The sequence below is a fragment of the Protomyctophum bolini genome (assembly GCF_963924005.1).
Source record: "Protomyctophum bolini genome assembly, chromosome: 17".
In the NCBI taxonomy this organism is placed as follows: domain Eukaryota; kingdom Metazoa; phylum Chordata; class Actinopteri; order Myctophiformes; family Myctophidae; genus Protomyctophum; species Protomyctophum bolini.
This window is the reverse complement of record NC_137878.1, coordinates 25,654,795-25,678,907: the sequence shown is the minus strand read 5'-3', so window position 1 is coordinate 25,678,907 and position 24,113 is coordinate 25,654,795. Positions and strand designations below refer to the sequence as shown.

Genomic DNA, 24,113 nt, shown 5'->3' with positions numbered 1-24,113 from the left:
GCACACTGACGATCTAGAAAATAAAAACACGCAGACCCCTGGTGTAGTGCTTGCATTGCATGTGCCAAACAAAACGATTTAACCCGGCCGAGTTTTAAAATCACAATGGATGTAATAGTTACGTAGGTCAGTTGAGTAAATGTAAACGTACAATGTTTGACGAGTCGCTGATAATTTAAGACGTGACGACAAGTTGCGGACATCCTCGGTCTGCTCCTCCAACTTCTACAGTCTACACCAGGGGTCTGCTACCTTTTTTAAATGAAGTGCCATGTTTTTATTTTCCAGCTCGTCAGCGTGACATATCAACATTCATTAATTGTAATGACACCACGTGAAAGATTCCAACATATTTTGCTTGTCCACAAATATAAAGTTTTTCCTTTCATGTCGTTATAATGATCATTAAACTCAGGGCAATAACAGAGTTCAGTTTTAATGAATCTAGAATGCAGGCTGTAATTTACACACAAATGTGATCACCCTCCTTTGTGACAATGTTGGCACTGGTGCCTAAGGTTGTCTACACAGTGCAATCATTCTTAAATGGTATTCAAATGATTCGCATATGGCGATATTTTCTCTTATTTCTAGCTGTATTTTAAGCACATACTGGTTGAAGCCAACATGCAGGCTAAATGAGTATAGGCTAATGATTATAGGCTAGTATGACCAAAACATTCTGTCATCTCACACATCATGAAAACTTTTTATCTGGGAGCATTTTTACTAAATCTACAGAAGAAATATGAAGCCAAACAAATACTATACTGCATTTATTGTATAACGGGTTTACCCTATTTAAAAAAACAATATACTTTGTAGGGGCGGCTGTGGCTCAGGAGGTAGAGCAGGTCGTCCAATGACCCGTGGGTCAGCGGTTCGAATCCCGGCTCCTCCTGTCTACATGTCGAAGTGTCCTTGGGAAAGACACTGAACCACACATTGCCTCCAATGAGTCGGTCAGTGTGAGCTCGCCACCATTGGTGTGTGAATGTGGGAAGTGAGGACGCTGGTGTCGACTGTTTGCCGCTTCACCTCCCAATGTATGAATGAATGAACCGTTGTAAAGCGCTTTGAGCGCTATAAAAATGCAATTCATTATTCATTAATATAAAATAAATAAATGAAGTGAGTGGCGCTCTTATAGTACATCAATCATTTTCTCACACATAGGAGATCAATTCTCCATTCATTGTCAACAGGAATTTAATCTTAATCTACACTACAGCTGAATATAGGAGGGCCCCTCAAAAATGCAGTTATTCATTTTGTAATCTCAGTGGTGCTTTCCTTTTCCTTTTGTCTTTTTCCTGGGACTGTATACATTCACTTTGGGACGGTTCAAATAGTATTTTGGGACGGTTCCGGTTAGCCTGGAGCCCTGATGGCGACGACGATCTAAGACAAGACCCAGTGTTACGACAACAACAGCTAGAGCTAGCAACCCGATGCTAACGTAAGTAGCATTATGGCTTGATCGATTGATCAAGCCATATAAAAAGCGCTATAAAAGCGCAATTGCCATTAATCTACGGCAATGGCGTTGAGGGTTTTATTAAATAATGAGCTTTAATTGACCTAGATCACGGCCAATGGCGGTATTAAGTGTTAAAAAGGCATGGCATTAGAAAAGCACCAATGCTTTCAGCTGTACCTGTCCTGGCTGCTGCTGCCCGGCGGTGGGAGGCACCGCCGCCCTGATGTTGATGGTGGGTCCTCTGGTGCCGACGGGCGGGTTGATGTGCGGGGAGAAGGAGGGCCTGGTGATGACCACCCTGGCCTGGGGAGGGTGAGGAGGGTGCGAGGGAGCGCTGCCGTCCGCGGTGTGGGCAGGGCCGCCGGGTGGCATGTGGCCCGGGTGGCCCCCGACGGCGGCCGCGGCCGCCATGGCGGCAGCCTGGTGGGAGATCTGGTGCACGATGGCCTGCATGAACTCTGGAGGGAGTCCCGGGATCTGGATGGGCGTGGCCCCTAGAAAACACAAGACACGTTAAATGTAATACACCCTTGTCATTCATACCCTTGACAAATTACATTTTCAAATGTACTGTACTTGCAACTCAAGTGAAGCTCCACAGCTTATTTAGATTTATTTATTATTAACACTTTTCTTAATAAAGAATCAGACCGGTCTGAAGTGAGTGGCGCTGTACTGTACTGTACTGTGCTGTGCTGTACTAGCTCTCCTCCCTGGCCTCTGCCTGTGTTAGGTTGCACAACAGCACGGGTGTCAAACTCAAGGCCCGCGGGCCACATGTGGCCCGCCATGTCATTTAATGTGGCCCGCCTGCCTCAAGCAAAAAAAAAAAAAATAGCCAAAATATAGGCTTATAAGTAAGGCTGCATGATATATCGAACATGTACCTTCATCAGAGTGGAGAATATAAGTATAAATCAAGTTGAGCAAAGCCACTCTTCTCTGCCCCTCTCTCTAACAGACACAGTTAACGATTGCTTGTTAAGTGCCTGCCAGACAGACAATCAGATGAAATGAAGGCAGGTGTAGAGTAGAGTGTAGACTAGTGAACTGAACATGTTATCTTTATATCAAGTACTTCATACCAGCCCCTTATGAAACTACTTCTCCCCAAATCCAAATGGATTTCATTTTCCATCCTGAATGGCAGTAACTAGCATACAATGAGAACTGAGAAGATCTCCACAAAGGTTTACTCATCAAAACTGATTATATAACTGTAACCATCAAAGCATGCACTCAACATAATGGTTATGTGACCATGGCATGTGCATAATATAAAATCTTATACGTTTTATCTGATATTGATTAATATGGGGGGTGGGTTCAATTAATCGATTATTAATCGGCAGAGCTGTCGACTATTCAATTTGGCTGATGTTCACTTTGTGGCAAGTTACAACAAGTGAGTAAGTGACTATCTCTCTTCCATACTGGTGTGTGGCGTCTCTTGCGTGATATGATGAAGTAGAACGGTGCCGTGCACATTATAGGGACAAAGTCGTGTGTGTGTGTGTGTGTGTGTGTGTGTGTGTGTGTGTGTGTGTGAATGTGTGAAGACCCATCTTCTCTTTCTGTCATAGTGACATTGTCCTGCATCAGATCATGTCCAAATCAGGTTCTCCAAACTCCAGTAGCCTCTTCAGTTTTTTGAAGATTTTTTGAGTGGTGCAACCACTCCCTTACGGAGCTGTGTGTGGCTGGCTGGGTCTGAGCACTATGTGTGTGGCTTGCTGGCTGGCTGGGTCTGAGCACTATGTGTGTGGCTTGCTGGCTGGCTGGGTCTGAGCACTATGTGTGTGGCTGGCTGGCTCTGAGCACTATGTATGTGGCTTGCTGGCTGGCTGGGTCTGAGCACTGTGTGTGGCTGGCTGGCTGGCTGGCTGGCTGGCTGGGTCTGAGCACTATGTATGTGGCTTGCTGGCTGGCTGGGTCTGAGCACTATGTGTGTGGCTGGCTGGCTCTGAGCACTATGTGTGTGGCTTGCTGGCTGGCTGGGTCTGAGCACTATGTGTGTGGCTGGCTGGCTCTGAGCACTATGTGTGTGGCTTGCTGGCTGGCTGGGTCTGAGCACTATGTGTGTGGCTTGCTGGCTGGCTGGGTCTGAGCACTATGTGTGTGGCTTGCTGGCTGGCTGGCTGGGTCTGAGCATAGATAGATAGATTGATAGATAGATATTATAGCAGTGACTGACTGAAGGGCCTCCCACACCGTCTGCGAACGCCGCGCGTCAAAACAGCCGCCTCCATCATTTTCAATGAACCTATCGCACCTAGCCCAACGAGACATCGAGCGTGCGTCCGCAACTGGTTGTGGCCCCCATCAAGTGACCTTTTGACCAATGCGGCCCTCGCCCCAAATGAGTTCGACACCCCTGCACAACAGTGACACTCTGCACAACAGTGACACTTGGTGGCGACAATATGCTACTTCGGACACAGACACACATAGCCCCTATAGGACTCAAAAATATATCATTTATGCGATGAAAGTATAAATGATTCAAATCACAAAATAAAATAAATCTCAAACGTGTGGACTGGCAGGAACAAACCGCGGCTGAAAGTGAGATCTGGTAATGAGATCTTATAATAAAGTTATGAGTTGAACTCACCAGGTGGCCCAGAACTGCCAGCGTTTGGCTGCCCTGGGATCTGTGGCCCACCGGCCGACTCGCCTGTAGAACACAACATCAGCAGGTGGTCAGAAAGATACATCAGCAGGTGGTCAGAAAGATACATCAGCAGGTGGTCAGAAAGATATCTGGATCATGATGGATAACAAAACGGACTCCAGAATGATTAACTCTCAGCTGGGACTGCTAATGTGTTCAGACAATGGTTCTCAAAGTGAAGTTATTTAGGGGGGTTATGAGTCAGCATCTGAATCAGGTTAATCATTCATTCTCCAAAATAGAGGTCCAGACAGGAATGTCACGTTTTTAACCCATTTAGGCCCGAGAACAGATTCTACAAAATATCTTATAAATCATGTCAAGGACCGTAACAATTATCTGTATTTGGCCGCCTTACCTTCATCTGAAAATATGTTGTTCCAGGGACCCCCCAGAAGCAAAGATTTGAGTTAAAAACGTTCGCTCTGAAAGAAGATTTGAGCCACATTTTCACGATTAAAAATAAATAGCTAACGTATAACATATGCTTAAAACACCAAAAGTGGCACTACAAGATGTAAAACGACCTAGTACTAACTACATCAGCAGTTACATTAGCATGGGAAAAATAATTTGGGGACTCAACGGTTGGGTGAAGTACACTTCACCTCGAAAGAATAAGGTAAAAATAAAGAGACAATTTGATATGGGTTGGCTTCTCTTCATTCGCTCCTTGAGCCACAGGCCCAAAATTGGACAGGGCCTGTGTTTTTTCTATTAATTTGGTCATTAAGGTCCACAGAATGAGAGGCCTGCTCTGCCGGAAACATTACGAAAAAAAGTTATGGCCATTTTTGTATACCACACCATAGAGACAACCAATATAAGGCAACATTTCCCAAATTTCATCATGCTTTAAGTAGCATGTGATGTGTCAAACTACAGGGTTTTCATGATTCTGAATCCATTCCAAGCATTAGTTTTACATGAAAAACACTCCTTGGCCTAAATTCGGCCATAGCCACTTGCCAAAATGTTCCTCACTCACAGACCTCCATTGTAAGAAACGGCTGGTGTTAGCAGTAGCTCACGATGTTTATCTTTCTCCAGAAATGTCGGGAGTGATGCGATGAAAAACAAATCACAAATCTGAACCTCGAATGGATGATGATCACCATGGACAGCGCTCGTAGTTTATCCAGTTTATACCACACCATAGACAACCAATATAAGGCAATATTTCCCAAATTTCATCAAGCTTTGAACAACACAAATATTATATGGGTGTCCCCAGCAAAATAAATATTTTCAGATGAGGATCAGTGGCCAAAGACATTTGGCTGGGTGTCCTGAACATGAAAAGGTTTGAGACCCAGTGGTTTAAGTCAGGATACCAACCATCAATGTTCATTTGCATCATAACCACAGGCTCCATGGTTTGATGGGTGATTCTGATGACTCGTGGCTGGTGATTGGCCCCGTTGGGCTGAGAGGGCGGAGGCTGGCCATCCGCTTGGCCAGTAGTTGCAGAGGGTTGGGCTTGGCCTTCAGCCGCCTGTCTCCCATTGGACGTCATGGTGACTGTGGTCCCTAGGTTTATCTGTGGGAAAAACTTAATGGGTTAAGTTTGTAATTTGTTGTTCACACAGAGCGTTATATTTTGGAGGACAAGGACAGGTCACTGTGGAGAGGATCACGCTTAGAGGACTCCCCGTGGATCGTTATGATCGTTAAGGACACCCTTGGGCCGCAGTCACACCTTTGAGACAGCCGTCTTATGGTTGTCTGATGAAAAGCATCAGACAAGACAGCTCCCAATGCATTTCTAATGGGAGTCACGTGGTCTCATCAGACAAACGTGTTTCATGGGGGGGGGGGGGCGAGACACACGACACAAAACATTCTGTAGTCCACAAGCTGAAGAACAAGGCGGCACCAGACACAAGACAAAAAGGGTTGGGTTTACCCGCCAACCAATAGGAGAGAAGGTCCGTTTGTTACGCTGCACTGGGCGGTCTTTTCACACTCTGAGTCTGTTTTTTTTTTTTTGCATAGTGCAGACACGGAAGAGGAAAGCCTATGCACTTTCGTATTATTGTTAAGTAAAGTAGTTTGGTCTGTTCCAGTAAGCAATTCAACAGGAAAATATAATCCCTGCCCGTCGTGGCCGAACAGAAAATTAAAACAAACGTTATAATTCAAGGTGCATGCATTTTCACTCCTAATGCTTTTATATGATTCTGCCCTGTGTTATGATCTGAGTGCCTATGCTGTGTAGCCTACTTGTACGACTGTACGTGAATATACAAATGTACTAGATATTTATCGTGTACACACGCACACGCACACCCTGCATTGACAGAATGGACCGGAGCTACTTATAAACTGAAAAAGTCGCTTGTTTAACGTGCCACGGCTGTGACAGCTAGCAGCTGCAGCTGTCAAACTAGCAACAGGCCAGGGCTGACAGTCCGAATGTCGGCAATCCAGTTAAAAAGCACATCAGTAAAACTGTGTATCCGAACCTTAAAATCCATATGCTGTCTGCAGTGGTTAAAAAACAGGGCTTAAAAAGAGCTTAAAAAGACGGAGCTTCGTCATTGAGCTGCTGCTGTGTTTCAGGGTTGAGCTGCTTAACGTTCGGTGTGCATCGTTCATCGCTGAAACTACGCGACTATATTAAAATACTGTCTCAGCAGAAATTTTGATTCATATGATTCAAAATCATATGATTTGGTTGTTAAAATAAAATAAAACTGTTAATATGAATGAACATGTTTTCAGTTCGCATGGGCAGTGCGCATTGGACTGGAGATTATGAAAGAGTCGTAGCCATGACTTATATTTCTGAAAATGCTACTGCTCGCAAACAATCATTTTGGGCATGAAATGTTATGATTCCCCCCCTTTTTTCTCTCTCATTTTTTTATTAAGTGGTGCAACCACTTCTACATCCAGCTTTGTCCGTGTACCTACATGTGTGTACTGTGCACCTGTGTCCGTGAGCCTGAGTATGTTACTTATTTATACCAGAAGGGGGCGCCAGAAACAGAGAGAGGGGTAGTGCTGTGTCTCTAATGAGAGAGAGAGAGAGAGAGAGAGAGAGAGAGAGGGGGGGGGGGGGGGGGGAATTGCACCACTTGGTTCACACAGGTGTGATTTTTTTAATAACATTAACATCGAAGTGTCCACTGGCAATGCCAAAGCACTCCTGAAGTAACGCTGAACGGTCTGACTGCAGATAGGAGAGAGCCGTGCGCCCAGGCGCCCCATGGCTAACAGCCTGAAATGTAGCAATAAAGTCGTGTGTTGTGGTAAAATGGATGCGCTTTATTAAAAATAATGGAGTCGTTGCTAAGCTCTCTCTGGCGCGTCTCCCTTTCCCTCTTTCTCCTCGCCACCAACATCGCCAGGACAAGAGCCCTCTTTCTCCTCCAAAAAAACATTTTGTCACCACAAACACGTTGACACAACCAACAAGCTACTAGCTACTGTGTCCCGCAGCTAACAGCGTAAGGACAACAACAGGCAACACGAACACGTGGATCTGTTTCCGCATGTCCTCGTACCGCCCACGCACCGCCCAGATTACGCAAAGCATTGTGGTACATTGATGCGACAAACGACAAGACTGATTAAACCATAAAACATTGATAAGACGGCTGTCTGAAAGGTGTGACTGCGGCCTTGGAGCAGCGGGGATTTAATCAACACAGTTTTCCGTCCGTGAGTGAGTAACTAACGTGGATACAACAGAACAGCTGAGGGGTTTTGGGTTACAAACGGATACCGTGCAGGGTACAAGAAACTTTGTGTTTGTGCAAGGGCTTGGATATAATCTAGAACTGTATTGGGAACTGAACTGAACTGTCGTGAAACTATGTGCTTTGAACATTTAAATATATACAACCTTAACTGCAAGCTACGGTGTTTTATTGTGTTACAAGTGACTTTAAAGGGTGTGTATTGTTTGCTGCACAGCCTTATGCAACCCATTTAATTAAATATTGAACATTTGTTTGTACCACGCCATGGTACTCTGTGCTACGACTATGAGCATGACACCACTGTACAACAGCATATAGAAGCGTATGCATTCTGAGCTTGTAGATGGGCTATTTTGCTATGAACACAGTACAGTAGGTGTGCCTTGAGATTTTGACGTGGCCAGATTTAAAAGCCACTGCTTTACAGGGACCAGCATGTTTGTTTCCTATGATTAAAGGGGGGAAAAAAGTCAAAATATTTCATACTAGCGGGAAGAAATCTGACCCGTCTGAACTCTGAAGTGAGTGGTGCTGTACTGTACTTGTGCTGTATGTACGGTACAAGCCCTCATGCATGGCCTTTGTGTGTGTGTGTGTGTGTGTGTGTGTGTGTGTTAGGCTGTGCAACAGTGACACTTGGTAGTGAACAAAACACTATAACGCTATTTCCATGCTCGGACAAACCCAGCCACCCAGCCAAGGACAAACCCAGGGACAAACATAGCTGTCTATAGGAGTGGTTGCACCACTCAAAAAAAGAAATAACAGTTTGACAAAGTATCATGGCAAAGTGAACGTACTGGAATGGGCATGTGTGGCAGTCCAGCCTGCAGCAGGACAGGGGAGGTGTAGTGGGACATGGGTCGCACCACATGGAGGTGTCGTGGAGGAGTAGCGGCCAGGTTACAGCGCAGGTCTCCCAGGGCCACCAAGGTGTTGCCCAGGAGACGCAGGGCGTCCCCCACCATGTTCAGAACACGCTGGTCCTCTTCTCTGCCCTGGTTCTGGAAATAGAAACAAAACACACACATTATTAGACATTCTCTCCTCCTCAGCACAGTGTTGTATTCGTCGACTAATGCTACGACGAAAAATGTTCGTCGACTATCTTTTTTCCACTGACAAAAACTACATAAAAAGTAAAAACTAAGCCATGCTGACTGAAACTATGACTAAATATACTGTCGATTTTGTCAACAAATAAAACAAATTTTAGGAAGGGACTAGTGGACAAGAGATCCAGTATAAGCCATTTTACAATTGGCTACAAGCTCACAACGCGTCGCACTGTTGTGAGCTTGTAGATGAGCTATTTTCAGCAAGTGTAAAAACAGCCATTACGACAGCATCAAGGCCCGCAAACATACATTTTAGTCGACTAAATCAACTGTAGATTTAGTCGACTAAAATCTTATGATATTCAGTCGACTAAAACTAGACTAAACACTAAAGCATTCAAGGTTACTAAAATGTGACTTAAAACTATTCAAGAGAGACTATGACTAAAACTGAAATAGAAATTTGCTGCCAAAAACACAACACTGCTCCTCAGTCACTTGTGCTAGATGTAATGTGCATTATAGATGTGTACATTCATTTGACAACACAAACGCCTGGGGTTATTTAATCCATTAAATCATAACGCCCAGCGATTTACAGCAGCGGAGCACATTTAGCGACGGACCGGATGTTATCCCGGATGTGGCTGAAGTAGCTAGATGTAGCCAAAACACTCTTGAGGCGGTCGACAACAACGGGAGCCGGGAGGTATGATATATATAATTCTAACGCGACTAGAAACGGGACCGCGGTGGGCCGTCTAACACATAATTTTTTCTTAGAATTTGACGGAATGATTGAGATCAAGAGTTAACGTTTTAAGATTTTCCATCTCGAACAGCCTGTGGAGCGATGTGATCGGTTTTGATATCAATAATCTCCGTCCTTTTGATCAATCTCCGTCTTGAGCGCTGGGCGTTACTAATTGATAACTCCTTCCTGTGCGCTCAGGGTGTTAATAAATTGTACACATGTTTATGTCCTCACATTGTTGTTGTAGTCTGCCGACGTGGCCGCGCCCAGGATTGAATGTGTTCTCTCGATGAAGGGACGCAGTTTCTCCTCCACTCGCCTCACTTCAGACAGAACCTCCACAAACTCTGCCGGGCTTGGATGATGACTGAAAGAAAAAAGCAAAAACAAAGAAAACGAGAGAAAACATTTTAAAAAACAAGGACCGACTTGGTTTGTTTCCCTCCATGGAAATGGTATATAAAAAAAAGATCCTGTGTTCCAATGGATCAAATGTAGTTTTTAATTTTGTTAAAGATAAATACATACTAAAACCAACAAGACAGACTTAACCCAATCTGCGTTATTTATTTTTTAAATCTGACGTGCACACGATGTGCACATGGATGCGCCCACGGTTATTTATTCTTTCATGTGTCCCTTATCTCTGGCACCTGCACAGCGTTTCTATTGTAACAGGTGGCATGGATTGTGTTTTAACAACTTTCAAAACGTTTCAACAGAGTGAATATAACCGATATCTTGTAGGCCGCTAGGACGAATATAAGTAGGGTACTATATTCATTCATTCATGTATGAAAAAAACACAAGGTGAAATATGGAAATACAAGGTTTCTTTCTGCCCGACAGCAATACAACGATATGGAATATAATTTACTTGGGTCCAGAGTGAGACAGTCCCTCTGTTTGGGTGGAGGAGGAGGAAGAAGCAGCGGGAGGCGGTGCTGGAGAAGTGGTGTCCATGGGCTGTGAAGCTCCTGTTACTCCTGCAGTGGAGGAGGAGGAGGTGGAAGAGGAGGAGGAGGTGGAGGAGGAGGAGGTGGTGGAGGTGGAGGAGGAAGGCTGAGACGTTCCCGGCTCAGGTTGAGCAGTGCCATTACTGGACTGACTCTGATGAAACAAAAGAATAATCATCGCTCTTCATCAGTGTTGATTTTGTTGACTAAAACTAAGACAACCTTTTTGAATGGAATGGAAACAAAATGAAAACTACGCTATGATGACTAAAACTAAGACTAAATATATTGACAATTTCGTCAAAAAATTCAAACTAGACTAAAATGTTAGGAAGGGACTAGTGGACAAGAGATCCAGTATAAGTCATTTTACACTTGGTTGCATGCTGAAAATAGTTGATCTACAAGCTTGTAGATCGGCTATTTTCAGCAAGTGTAAAATCAGCCATTATGATGGCATCAAGGCCCGCCAAAATACATTTTAGTCGACTAAATCAACTGTAGATTTAGTCGATCTTATGATATTTAGTCGACTAAAACTAGAAAACATTCCAGGTGAAGAAAATGTGACTAAAACTAAATGAAAACGTTTCAAGAGACTACGACTAAAACTAAAATAGAAATTTGCTGCCAAAAACAACACTGCTTTTCATACAACACAATCACCGTTGAGAGATTCTGGGTAAGTTGCTTTTTGGCAGACGGCTAACCTCTAGTCTGTCGATCAAAGATCTAGCATCTCTCAGCAAGTTCTCCGCCAGCTGCAGTCTCATCCTCGGCTCGCTCTGCAGCGATTGGTCCATGTTGATGTGCACGTCGAGTGAGCCGTTGCTCTGGGAAAAAAAACAATTTTGAGAAGGTCGACAAAAGACCCATTCCGGGCGGGAACCCCTTTTGGTGTTTTAAGCATTATGTTATACTTTAGCTATTGAAAAATAGCAGATCTACAAGCTCGTAGCTTGTAGATCTTGTAGATCTGCTATTTTAGAAAAATCGTGAAAATGTGGCGCAAATCTTTGAAAATTTGTTACTTTCAGAGCCAACTTTTTTACTCAAATCGTTGCTTCCGGGGGTGTTCCTGGAACAACATATTTTCAGATGGGGGTCTGCGGCCAAATACAGATCATTCTGGGAAATATTGAGCACCACTGACATAGAAACATAGGTATTTCAGAAAACCGTCATGATTTAGAAGACATTTTTTTAATTGCGATGTCAGGTCTAAATGGGTTAAGGACTCCAGAATTAAGTAATTGGCAGCACATAATGTGACAGATGGATGGTCTTATAGCACAGAGTCTTTCATTACCCCGGAAGTACTGGTGCTGACCCTGGCATTCCTTCCCGAGTTGCCAACCCCTGCCATCATCTGCTGAACTTGCATCTGTAGAGAAAAATCCCAATGATATTTTCTGGGACTATCTAAACGTTTTAGCAATGCTATATCATTGGTACTTGGGTTCAGGTTCAAGTTTATTTGTCATGTGTATAAATAGAGTACACGAAAAAGAAGTACAAAGACATACACAATCCAACCCAAACTTGGGCAGGTGCCGAGCGATGAGTAGTATATAAGGATAAGGAATGAAGACGCTCACACACTGTGGGCTCCGATGCTAGTGATACTGTAAGTGCCTTTATTTGCACAAATGAATGACATTTCGAGCATAATGCTCTTCCTCAGACACTGAGGAAGTGCATTGTGCTCGAAACGTCACAGTCATTCATTTGTGCAAATAAAGGCACTTATCACTAGCATCGGAGCCCACAGTGTATAAATACAATGAAATTACTTAGCTTCGAGCACTTTCAGTCGTATATTATACACCAGTGTAAACATGACAAAAACAAACGAAGAGCTATAGTGCAAAAGAAAGAACACAAAGTGCAGAGTAAAGTGACAAAGTAAGGCAGAGTAATACAGTTCAAGCCAAGGTCAGCTGTTCAGCAGCCTGACTGCCTGGGGGAAGAAACTGTTACTGAGACGGGTTGTGCGAGATTTGATGCTCTGGTAGCGTTATTTGGAAGGGTGTATAGTTGGAATAGGGTATTTTCAGGATGGCTGGTGTCTTTAATGATGTTGTGGGCTTTTTTCGTACTAACATCTCTCAATAGCTCAATTTGTATTTGGATGTGATTAGTTTCCCCGAGTAATGTTTGAGAGGACAGCAAAAAATATTTACCAGACCCGCAAAAAAACAGTAGGTAATGTGCTGTGTAATGTTCACAGAAGTGGGGCAGTCGGCAGAGGTACTAATAACTAAATGGTGACCTTGTGTTGCGTTACCTGTATCTCTGAAGGATCCATGATGTTGACGGGGAGGTTGAAGGTACCGAGCATTACGTAGCTGTTCCCGTTGCGGTCATGTGGTCCTCCTGGGGGGGCCGTGGACGCGTGGCTGGTGCTGGGTCCTCCCTCCGCCCCCCCTGCGGACACCCCTCCACTCCCAGAGCCGGTCATGGTGGTCTGGGGCGGCGCTCTCTCTACCAGGTGAATTACTTTCCCATCCACATCTGACAAACACATTATTATTATTTTTCTTGCATCTTTTAGCCTACTTAAATCACATATACTTGACTATTGCGGACCATTTCCAAAGCATGAACACAATTATAATTAAAACTTTCAGATGATAAACCAATCTTAATAATCTGCTCCTTTGGCCAATATTTATGTTCCATCCATCACCGATATTTTATGAATCCTATTAATTTGGACTTTAAATTGCATAAGATGTTGGTCAAGTTTGGAAGGCATTATCCACTGCATTATCCCAATATCCACTGGGTTTGTTTTGCACTACCATTAATCCCCTTAACAGACATTGTAGAATAAACAAGCCGGTATAATACAGTATAATAGATACTACAAAGCTGTTGTCTAACTGGGTAGAAAATACTATTATACTACTCACTGTACTCGGTCAATGTCTTCTCATCTTGCAATACTCTGCCCTGGTAGATGAGCCTCTGCTTCTCCACTGGGATCTCAACAGACGTGGCGATGTGTTCCTTGAACTCCTTCACAGTTAGCTGAGGGTGAAACGCATGAGACAAGCTCAAATACCTTCGGACAGCAAGCAACGTCACAAACTGTCAAATACATGAATGAGGAAAGGAGATGTGCAAAGATTATGAAGTTTTCTCTGCAAAGTACACAGGCAAATCCTCACTGTTAATGTATCCATTTGTAGAGTGTACACAAATGGAACCAAATCTAAACAGTCATACAGGTCAGACTCATTTTGGATCCATTTCCAGTTCAAATTGGCAGGATTTTACGGTGTAAAGCAGGGGTTCTCAACATGGTGCAGGGGTCCCCCCAGTGGTCTTTTACAATGAGTGGTCCACAGCTCAATGAGTTGACTTACAGTTCATCTTCATATAAATACAACTGCTCCTAGCCGCAATTTGCAACACTAGATATGTTGTGTATATCATTGTTAAAATTTAAATCAGTGCTGTGTGTTGTGAAAATATTGAACAAATGGAAAGTAGTAAAAAAAACGCTTTGGACAAAACCTCTTAACTCCATTGGACCCTCAAACTGTCTGCTAAAGCAACTGCTATTTTTCAATAGATAAAGTTTAAAAGTATGGTTAAAACACCAAAAGGGGTTCCCGCCCAGAATGGATTAAACACACCAACATTGCAGCTGTACGAAAAGCTTGAATTATCTGCAAAGTGTTTGTTTCATAAAAATCGTAGACGACATGTTATTATGAGCTACTTTCTGTCAAAAAAAGTGTTGGAAGTGCTCGTTGGAAATCACTCAACCCCTGCGTACCACCTGTTTTGAAATTGCACATAATGCACGAGGCAGTAGGACCTTTTTTTATTGAAAAATGAGCGCTTCCAAAGTCAACAATGAGAAAAAGAATCACCTGCACAGAATTTCTTGACAGAAAGCTCATAACTCATAACATGTCTACGGTGGATTTTTATTAAACAAAACACTGCAGATAGAAAGAGGATAATTCAAGTTTTTCATACAGCTGCAATGTTTGTGAGTTTAAAATCAGATAGGACTTTTCTGTTTAAACTGATCCTAAAAACTTTCATAACAAATTTCACATATGTGTAAATGTACTGTGAAAAATACCCCAACAACAACTAAGAATTGACTGTTAAATAGATATATAGCAAAGGAATTTTGAACCAAATGACAGGCCCCGACATCATATGGAACACAGATGTCCCACAGATATACACACACAGATACAAAGGGCTGAGGATCACTTTGTCCGTTCTTTAATTTATGGTCTACTCTATGGGGTGGGTATCTGACCTGATTGATTGATTGATTATTTGATTTATTAACAGTCTGCAGAATTACAGTACATTTCAAGCACAACTCAATACAAAAACTGTTAACTGTGAGTGGACGACACCATAAAGCATTACACTTGTTTAAAATAGGGCCCACCATTTTCAATTCATCAAAACATTTAGAGACGTACGAATATACAGTACACTTCTATTATAGCCTTTACCTCGCCTCTGACTTTGTAGGTCCTACTTTGAGAATCCAGTGTCTTGACAGTGACCTCAATCATGGTAACAGGCTCCGCCATGTTTCTGCAGTGTCGTCTTTAAAAAGAAAGTGCAATTTAGTATGCGTTTTACATGAATGAACTATAGCTGTCAACGTTACCGCAGGAATTAAGCCAAGGCAATATGTTCCACTCACTAACAACAAAACAAGTATCAAGAATCAAATCTGAATCACAGATTAAAGGGTGACCGTGACGAATATCATCACTATCTACCACAATACATTAAGTAATAATCCAGACAACAGTTGATCTCACTTGTACTGAGGTTTTACTACGATGGTTGGTTGTTATTGTTGTTAGCCGGCCGGCTAACGTTGGCTAATAATCCCAATTAGCAGAAGAAGGCTGGCTAGGTTAGCACAGCTAACCAGCTAAGGTTAGGTTAATCTCCCGAAGGAGTCAGACGGCTGTTCAAAGGTCCAATGTAAACCACTCAGACGTTCGTGTTTCTTGTTACCTAGTATATCTATCATCAACGTAGTTTGATTTGTTTCAGTAAATTCTTCGTTTATAGACTGTCTAACGGTGTGTAGTTCACACCGTTAGCTTGGCAAGCTAAAGAATTTCCCATAAAAATGCGACACCGCTAGTCGTCTCAGTGAAAAGACCCCCTGTGACGTCACGTATGAGGTTGGCAGGCGAGGCACGTCCGTGTCAAATGCCTGTCTATGGACCCCCATTTAATGGCATTTCTATCTCTGGGACCCCAAATTTAAATAGTCAAATCAATGTTAATTTTACTCTGAGAGTGTACAAATGGAGCCAAATGGAGCTATTAGGGTCCATTTGGTTTCATTTGTACACTCAGAGTTACAGACCCATAATTATAGCCGTCCATTTGGTTCCAAAATATAATTTAGCTGGGGACCCCCTGGAACTCCATCAATGACCCCTGGGGGTCCCCGGATTGGCCGGATATCTATCTGATTTTCTTGTTATTTGTTTTGGTGTTGTTCAAATACGTTGGAAAAACAATACCTGTTGTTGATGTGTATAGTACGCTACAGTAGGCCTACTATACAATATAAAATGTCAAATATAATCATGCATAATATAATTATGCTGTATTAATGAATACACAATGCATAAAACATTGTATTACAATAATAAAATAATTGTATTGTATTGTATTGTATTGTATTGTATTGTATTGTATTGTATTGTATTGTATTGTATTGTATTGTATTGTATTGTATTGTATTGTATTGTATTGTATTGTATTGTTGTAGAGTAGACTATTCTTTTAGCTAATGCATTTGAAGCAGAGAGCTTTTGGAGGTTCTCTTCTTCCATATAAAACGGGTTATATGACGTATATATTTCCCAATGGAGCTCTTAAAATAGATTGGAAGTTGGAACATTTTTTTCCAGAAGGACACGCCTAAAATTAAGCGAATGAATAACCGCCATACATGCATGCAGGCTGCAGAAGCCATAGGCCTACATACAGACAGTAGTACAGTGTGTGTGTGTGTGTGTGTGTGTGTGTGTGTGTGTGTGTGTGTGTGTGTGTGTGTGTGTGTGTGTGTGTGTGTGTGTGTGTGTGTGTGTGTGATGTAAACAACATAAGAACGTTGCCTCTGGCTATATCCACATTTTCCGATTTTGATTCTACATGGAAAGTTATTCAAAATCTGGCATGTTTTCATATATAATGCCTAATTTGCATATTTAAATATGCAATTTCAACTGGAGAAGTGTCATGCTGATGAACAATTTCTTAAAATGTGTCATCCAATTCACCTAGGTGAAAATAACAAAATGTGTGATAAGTAAATATAAAAAAAAACTCCTAGCTGTTGAAGGGTCATCATATACGTATACTTTAAACTCAGATTAGGTAATCATAGCTCAAATTTGGAGCTCTGGTTCATGCACTTCCGACTTATTTTGGTATTTCCATTAACAATGGGTTTGTGTGTGTGTGTGTGTGTGTGTGTGTGTGTGTGTGTGTGTGTGTGTGTGTGTGTGTGTGTGTGTGTGTGTGTGTGTGTGTGTGTGTGTGTGCGTGTGATTCATGCTTGCCAAGCGTCACACTCTTGCCTTCCCTTCTTGACGACATAGGCAAGTTGAGACGGACTCGTAGGTGTGGCAACACACAGCCGAGTGTTTTTGTGTATTTTGTGCCTCATTCAAAACGCAAAACTGTGTGAAACAGAAGCTGTCCTGAATCTGCAACGCTAAAATCCGAGCGCTTATTAATAAGCGTTTATGTACAGGATCATAGATTATTGCGTCCCAGTGAGTGAGCTTCTTCTGATTAACTTGGAGATAGGTGGAGCGTGGAGTGGAGTGAGTCTGTGGACTGTGGAGCCGCGCGCCCTTATAACTTGGACTTGAGATTGAAATCACGCGAAATCACCGTTTCTCGGTTCTAAACAACCTAGAAGACGTCCATGGACTTGAACTTAAAGTAGCCTAGCTATTTAATGGATCCGTTGGACCAAGCCGAAATAATGAATGTGAACTTGGCCAAGTGATCACAGGGGTGGAGGTAATCATTTGTTGTATTTATTTATTGAAATAATTACATTTGTCTCCAAATCCGATCATAATTAGAGATAGCAGCCATTCTTTTTCGTTTTATAATATAAGACATGTAACGTAAGACTATAATTATGTTCTTACTAATATTGTTAGCCCTGGACCAAGACTCTCGTAGATGTATTTTATAGTCTGATAGACTTTTACTTTAGTATATGCAAATGTCAATCGATATTCGATAAAATACATCTGCAGAGTCTTGATCCAGGTGGAGCTAACTAATTGAATAATAGTTTTTTTTTGTCCCTGTTCTCGCTATATGATTTATAATTGATATAATGCTAATATGCAAATGCACTAAAATGTGGCATGCGATTCCATTGTAGGCTACTCAACACAGAATAAACACTGATGATTTATATAAAGACAGGTCAATATCCAATAATTTGACGGAGTAGCCTACATTCTTTTACTATTACCCTTTTCCCTTCTAATTGCCAAACTCCATCTCCCCATCCCACGTACCCCCCATGAACTGACTTATACCTACATGTATAGGGTAGGTTGTGTTGCATTACACGCAGCTCTCCATCATTCCCTTGCCTCTTTCCCTTTCAGTCTTCAAATCCCCTCAAGCCCCCCTCACTTGGCACTCTGTGGAGATAGAGCTACCATGCGAAGATTCAGCTCTGAAGGGTCCTTACTGGACCTGGACTTTCTCCCATGGAGGAAGGTGGCACTGAAGGGTCCGCCAGGTAACAGGAATAGCCGGGTGTCGGGCAGCTATACACCCTACCTAGAGGGGGACGAGGCAGCTAATGCCAGGTCGCCCAGCACTCTTCCTCATAGTCCCGTCTTCCTGGAAACGGGGCCGAGCCCGAGCAAGGTGGAGCTGACCCGGGAGCTCAGTGCCAGCGTCGAGAACTTCACGGAGCTCAGCAGCAAACGGGATGACAACCACCTGGGCGTGGGTGCCATCAGTGAAGGGTGCCGGGCCTACAGTGACAGCCAGTTGGCCCCTGCGTCCAAAGGCAGCACCGAGAGTATGGAGAGGGATGACGACCACCCTCCACCCTCACCGTCCTCCCCGGCCAGTCCCTTTTCCTTCGGTTCCGGTTCGGCTCACCGGCTCAACGCTAAAGCCAAGCTGTCATCAGCCAAACTGCACCTCAAGAGCCTGTTTATGCAGGTACTGTAGTGTAAATGCTGGTTTGTGAAGTTTCTTTGGTGTGTACCCGTTAAACCTGCCTATAATAAGTGTGCTTTGTAATTGGGAAGTATTGTGCAAAATGTAGTTTACTCAAATTCTGCCATCACGGCAGTATGGAAATTATGGCTTTACTGGGTTTGTGAGAGCCAACAGGAGGGGAGTGGTGTTCCATAAAGTATTTTCTTTGTTTCAGAGTCCACATTCGAGTCCACATTCGTCAAACTCAAATTTATTCAATGCAGAACAGAAAGACAGGTGATTATCATGAGCGACCCCTACTACAATAATATGCTGAATTGTCCAAAGAAATAATTATTTCATCTTAGCAAGTCACTATTGATTGCAATATTAGAGGTCCTATACATCGCAATTAGGGTACACTGCCTTTAAGAAAATCTTTTATCCTTTCTCACTATCATTTATTTTCTCCTTCTCTACATTTATGTCACATCTTCCTCCTCCTTGCCACTCATGTTCCTACCCAGTGCAAAAGAGAGGAGATCTCGTCTGCGGTTTATGCGCCAGTGGAGTCTGGTTGGACACGGGAAGGGCAAGTTCAGCCAGGAGGAGCTGGAGACCTGGGCCCAATCGCTCAACTCCCTCCTGGCAAGTCGGAGTGAGTTTACTTCCTTTCAGTCTCACATGTTTCTGCTGTGATGTCAGCATGACAGACCCATTCAGCAGACGTCATTGGTATATCTTTCTGTGTGCCATGCAGTAAAAGCTTGATGGTTCTGACCTCAGCCATATTCTATAAATAGAACATACCGTAAACAATGACTCTTTTATGGAACACAACTGTAGCAGATCAGTCTGTCTATTCCTGTCTCACTGCCTTTAAAATTAGAACACTTTTATAAGACACAATGTTTACAAAGAGACATAAAAGCTTGACTCTTAAAACTGAGTGCTCCATGTATGGGAATTTGGGAAACATACATTCCCTATATTTCCTGATGCTGACCCAAAGTGCTGTCTAACCCTAACCCATTTTGACAAGCATTTATTTCATATTTTGGATTATGAGAGTTGTGTCATTTGGGTTCCCAAGCAAGTGTACTGAATCTGATCAGACAAGTAGGGCAGAAAGACATTTTGTTTTCCTTTGAGTTTCTCAACATTGTACCACATTCATCTGCTGTATGAGATGACATCATACTGCATTTAGTGGTGCATTCAATTAATCGATATGGCAATATATTCTTTCTTTTTCTTTTCAAAATCTTTTTCTTTTCGTTTTATAACGGTATGGGTGTCAACTGTCAAGTCACAGATTCATAGATAAATAAAAAAATATAAATACTAAAATATTTTAGTATCAGTGACTGGGGTAAACAAATGATCGTGGGCAGACATAATGAAAAGACTGTTATTATGCAAAACATGGCCCTTCAAGACAAAAGAAAAACATTTTCTCCCCAATTTAGTATAGCCAATTCCCAATTCCCCAGCCTCTCTACAAGTACTCCATCTCTGCTAACCCCCACAATCGATATGGCAATATATTGATCGAAACTCTGGACGATAGGTGAATGGATCGAGAGGCTGCTCTATCGATATGGCATGAATTATCTGGGCGACGCAGTGTTGACAAATTAACGTACCTCTGTTTAACGTTATCAAAGCCCCCCTTGCAAGTTGCAATGCACTCCCTTCCCAGACCCCTTGTTAGGATGTTTAGACATTTTATTTTAATTTAGAGATCTCTGTGGGCCTGAAAGTGTTTTATTGTATTTGTGCAACATGGTCATTATTTTGAATAAACGTATAACTTATATCGTATCATGGCCTCTGTATCGTGATACATATCTATCGTGAGATTGCAAGCAATATCCACCACTAACTTTGATTTATTGATTTGATTGTTACTTAAAAATAAAAATAAATCTAACAATAACTAATTCAACAAGGCCGCTTTCTTTTGTATTATTTTTATGTATATAATCTTTGGAGGATAACTCTTTCGTAAATTAAGTTGTGTGTAAACTTCTACTTGGGAATAAGGGACTTTGAAAGCTGAAGCTGTGCAGTAGTTAACTTAACCAGCTCAGCTAGGCGTAGAGAATGTATATTTATTAAGACTCAGGAATTGATTGTTTTGTATGACTCACTGTATTAATTTGATTGGAACAAAAACAAGATATAAACAAGTTTTTGGGGAAACTTGCATGTGCAGTGCAAGTCTCCTAAAAGTCCTCATCCATCTAGTGTACAGCAATCAGAGTCGAACTAGACCATGGAGTCTGCATGCAATCTTGGGCCTCCCGTCTGTTTACACAGAGTAAATACTATGTCCCAATCCCCCACTTGCAAAAACAAGAAGTGACACAGGGGGCAGTTGTAAAACAGAAGGAAGTAGTTTGTAACCAGACAGAATCACCATCATACAGCCGCAGTTTCTCAACGAGAGGGTCAGAACATACTGATATAATATACTGGATAGTCCCACTACAAAAGCAGTTGTGGAACACATGGTGTACACAGTGTTATTCGTCTGCACTTATTAGCCCCGTGGGGCTGTGTGTCCTCGCTTCTCACAGCCTAATTACACACGCATCATTCGCTTGGGAACACCCCACTTATGCTCTCTCCCCTCTCCACCCCACCCTGTCTCAGCGGGCGTGTCAGTGTTCGGAGCATTCCTGCGCTCTGAGTTCAGCGAGGAGAACCTGCAGTTCTATCTGGCCTGTGAGCAGTACAGGCACTCCTCCAACAACTTCAGCCTGCAGAGAAGGGCCAAGGACATCATCAACACCTACATCCAGCCAGGCTCCCCACGGGAGGTGCGAGACCGTCACTGTCATCATGCTTTCTTGTAGTGCTGCAACTTTAATATTAGCGATTATTCTTAATAAGTCAAGTCATTCGATAAGTCAAATAACCAAGAAGCACGCTATTTAAAAAATATATATTTTAAATAGAGTTCTATATATGAATTTCATTCATATATGAATGTATATATGAATGAAATTACATCATATATATATATATATATATATATATTTTTTTTTAAATTAGACTTAAGCCCATCGCACACCGTCTGCGACCGTCTGCGGCGCGTTGCCGCGCGGCGCCGCCTGGAAAATAGAACTGTGTTCTATCGGCGCGCCGGGTGGCGCGGCGCGACGCGGCGGACGGAGCCGGTGTGCGATAGGTTCATTGAAAATAATGGAGGTGGCTGTGCCGCGCGGCGGACGCAGCCGGTGTGTGGTGGGCTTGATTTAACTACACGCCCTATTTTATGTATCTTTGTTGTACAACGGTGTCACACAAAAATACCAAAAATAGGTATTTTCTAGAAATTTGGGGGGGGGGGGGGAAACACATTTTTTAAATTGTATTAGAATCTATTATTTTATATAAATGTATTAGTCCAATTAACTGTTGTAACCTTACTTTGAGTAAAGTGCAATTTCATCTTCTCTCCCAACGTGGCTTGCATTTAGTCATTTTCTTTTTTTTTGCGTTATCATCTATTGTAGGTGAACCTGGACAGCAAGACCAGAGAGCTGACATTACAGCTGCTGCAGGCCCCGTCTCACACATCCCTGTCTCATGCACAGAAACGCATCTACTCTCTCCTGGACACAGACTGTTATCCCAGGTTTCTTCAGGGCAACATCTACCTCTCTTTGCTTCAAGAGGCAGAATAGAACTCGCCAACTCGGATGTATTTAAACGTAACATGGACTCTCATGGGGATGGCAATCGTGGCAGGTCAGATTCCTAAGAATGTTTTGCTTAACACAACGTAGACTACGGGTTAAAGTGTTTGTAAATAGTTTGGCAGAGATCAGTTTATCAAAATATTTGGAGCAGATCTGTTGCTCATAGATAACACTTTGAAGGCAGGCACTGATTTAAACGACAAACAGTAATTTAGACAAACTAGTGGCTTCTAGATGAGAATTAAGCTGCAGTGAAAAGACACTGGAAGCAGTTTCCTTTCCTTTCCCCCCCCCCCCCTTTAAAAAAAAAACTTTCCCACAGCTTAAGTGACCCTTGAAACTATGCAGATGTCTTGTTTTAATCATTAAACATCATTGTGGCCTCCCTGTACACAGTTAAATTCCCCACGGTCCAGTGATTGCGTTTCAAGTTTCGGAAAGGAAACTCAACTGAATCTGACGTAAAGGAAAAACAAGTTGAGCAAGAAGGTGCACTGTAGTGAAAAGGTCAAAGTACTAACTATAAATACTTATACAGCAAAGGTGAGGAATTCACTTTGATAGGCAAGACAAAAAAAAGGTGGACACCAAATTGTTTTTTTGCTGGGAGGAGAAAAACCATGCACTGAAACAAGTAGTTTCAGTGATTTGTTCTGACATTCTTATGCTGAGTAACGGGTATGCTTTTATAAAACGTATAAAACACCCTCATGGGGCGTGGCATCTAAAAGAGAGACTAATATAAAAGTGGTTTGTTAAGTTGTTTTGAAAATGTTATGAATGTTATGAAGACATGAAAATAAAATTATTTTATTTTCTATCCGAGTCTGTGGTTGCTGTATTGTAGACTGTGCAGTGGTTACCAAAACAATTTGAGCTCTGGAACCACGAGCATATTTTGTTCAAGGACCACCTCACCCCACCACAACAATATGCTGTCTGTCTGTCTATGAGTAGCTGTCTGCCTTCCTGCCTGTCCAATTGTCCATGAGTAGCTGTCTGTCTGTCTATGAGTAGCTGTCTGCCTTCCTGCCTGTCCAATTGTCCATGAGTAGCTGTCTGCCTGCCTGTCCAATTCTCCATGAGTAGCTGTCTGTCTGCCTGCCTGTCCAATTCTCCATGAGTAGCTGTCTGTCTGTCTGCCTGTCTATGAGTAGCTGTCTGCCTGCCTGCCAGCCAGCAAGTTGGTTAACAGAAAATAAATTGTTATGGCTGAGTAAAATAAAATACAATAAACACAATTTGCCTGAAAATAGATTACCCAGCTATGACCTTTTTCATGAAAAAAAATGAGTAGTGATATGGCTGACTGAGTAAAATAAAACAATCTACCTGAAAATAGATAGCTATAAGTGAAGAGCAATTTCCGCAATTTCCATTTCCTCAATTTCCGCAATTTCCATTTCCACCATTTCCGCAATTTCCATTTCCGCATTTCCACAATTTCCGCAATTTCCATTTCCACCATTTCCGCAATTTCCATTTCCGCAATTTCCATTTCCAACTATTAATGGCAGCTAGGTTTCATCATTCAAATAAAATAGAATTCTGTCCGTTTAGCTATAA

The 24,113-nt window shown here is 42.5% G+C and overlaps 2 protein-coding genes across 5 annotated transcripts in view; one reads left to right on the top strand and one right to left on the bottom strand.

The window, feature by feature from the left end:
* The window catches only part of bag6l (BCL2 associated athanogene 6, like), a 33,443-nt gene extending 17,662 nt beyond the window's left edge, over positions 1 to 15,781 (bottom strand). For 2 of the 3 annotated variants that reach the window (XM_080788221.1, XM_080788222.1), the window contains exons 1-12: positions 15,643 to 15,781; positions 15,123 to 15,219; positions 13,545 to 13,662; positions 12,917 to 13,143; positions 11,939 to 12,013; positions 11,340 to 11,462; positions 10,551 to 10,783; positions 9,908 to 10,040; positions 8,662 to 8,865; positions 5,493 to 5,694; positions 4,095 to 4,157; positions 1,658 to 1,974 (exon numbers count right to left, since the gene is read on the bottom strand). In XM_080788221.1, coding sequence (XP_080644347.1) covers positions 1,658 to 1,974; positions 4,095 to 4,157; positions 5,493 to 5,694; positions 8,662 to 8,865; positions 9,908 to 10,040; positions 10,551 to 10,783; positions 11,340 to 11,462; positions 11,939 to 12,013; positions 12,917 to 13,143; positions 13,545 to 13,662; positions 15,123 to 15,203 — 1,776 coding nt within the window. In that variant the 5' untranslated portion in view covers positions 15,204 to 15,219; positions 15,643 to 15,781. The other variant, XM_080788220.1, reaches the window with a different exon arrangement.
* A 1,462-nt stretch (positions 15,782 to 17,243) lies between these two features.
* On the top strand, positions 17,244 to 23,367 carry LOC308332364 (uncharacterized protein). 2 transcript variants are annotated; one of them, XM_080788227.1, is made up of 6 exons: positions 17,244 to 17,679; positions 18,288 to 18,858; positions 19,073 to 19,134; positions 19,365 to 19,495; positions 21,496 to 21,662; positions 22,362 to 23,367. In XM_080788227.1, exons 2-6 carry the CDS (start codon positions 18,343 to 18,345, stop codon positions 22,530 to 22,532), a joined length of 1,047 nt encoding a protein of 348 aa, XP_080644353.1. In that variant the 5' UTR covers positions 17,244 to 17,679; positions 18,288 to 18,342; the 3' UTR covers positions 22,533 to 23,367. The 2 variants fall into 2 exon arrangements, with proteins under 2 accessions (XP_080644353.1, XP_080644354.1); XM_080788228.1 differs by having other exon boundaries at positions 17,244 to 17,692.
* The last annotated feature ends 746 nt before the right edge of the window (positions 23,368 to 24,113 follow it).

What these genes read in the sequence shown, in the direction of transcription:
- LOC308332364 (XM_080788227.1), top strand. Translation starts at nt 18,343, where the DNA reads ATGCGAAGATTCAGCTCTGAAGGGTCCTTACTGGACCTGGACTTTCTC. An exon ending in AATGCAGAACAGAAAGACAG is followed by an intron (nt 19,135 to 19,364) that starts GTGATTATCATG and finishes GTTCCTACCCAG; the next exon opens with TGCAAAAGAGAGGAGATCTC. An exon ending in AGCCAGGCTCCCCACGGGAG is followed by an intron (nt 21,663 to 22,361) that starts GTGCGAGACCGT and finishes CATCTATTGTAG; the next exon opens with GTGAACCTGGACAGCAAGAC.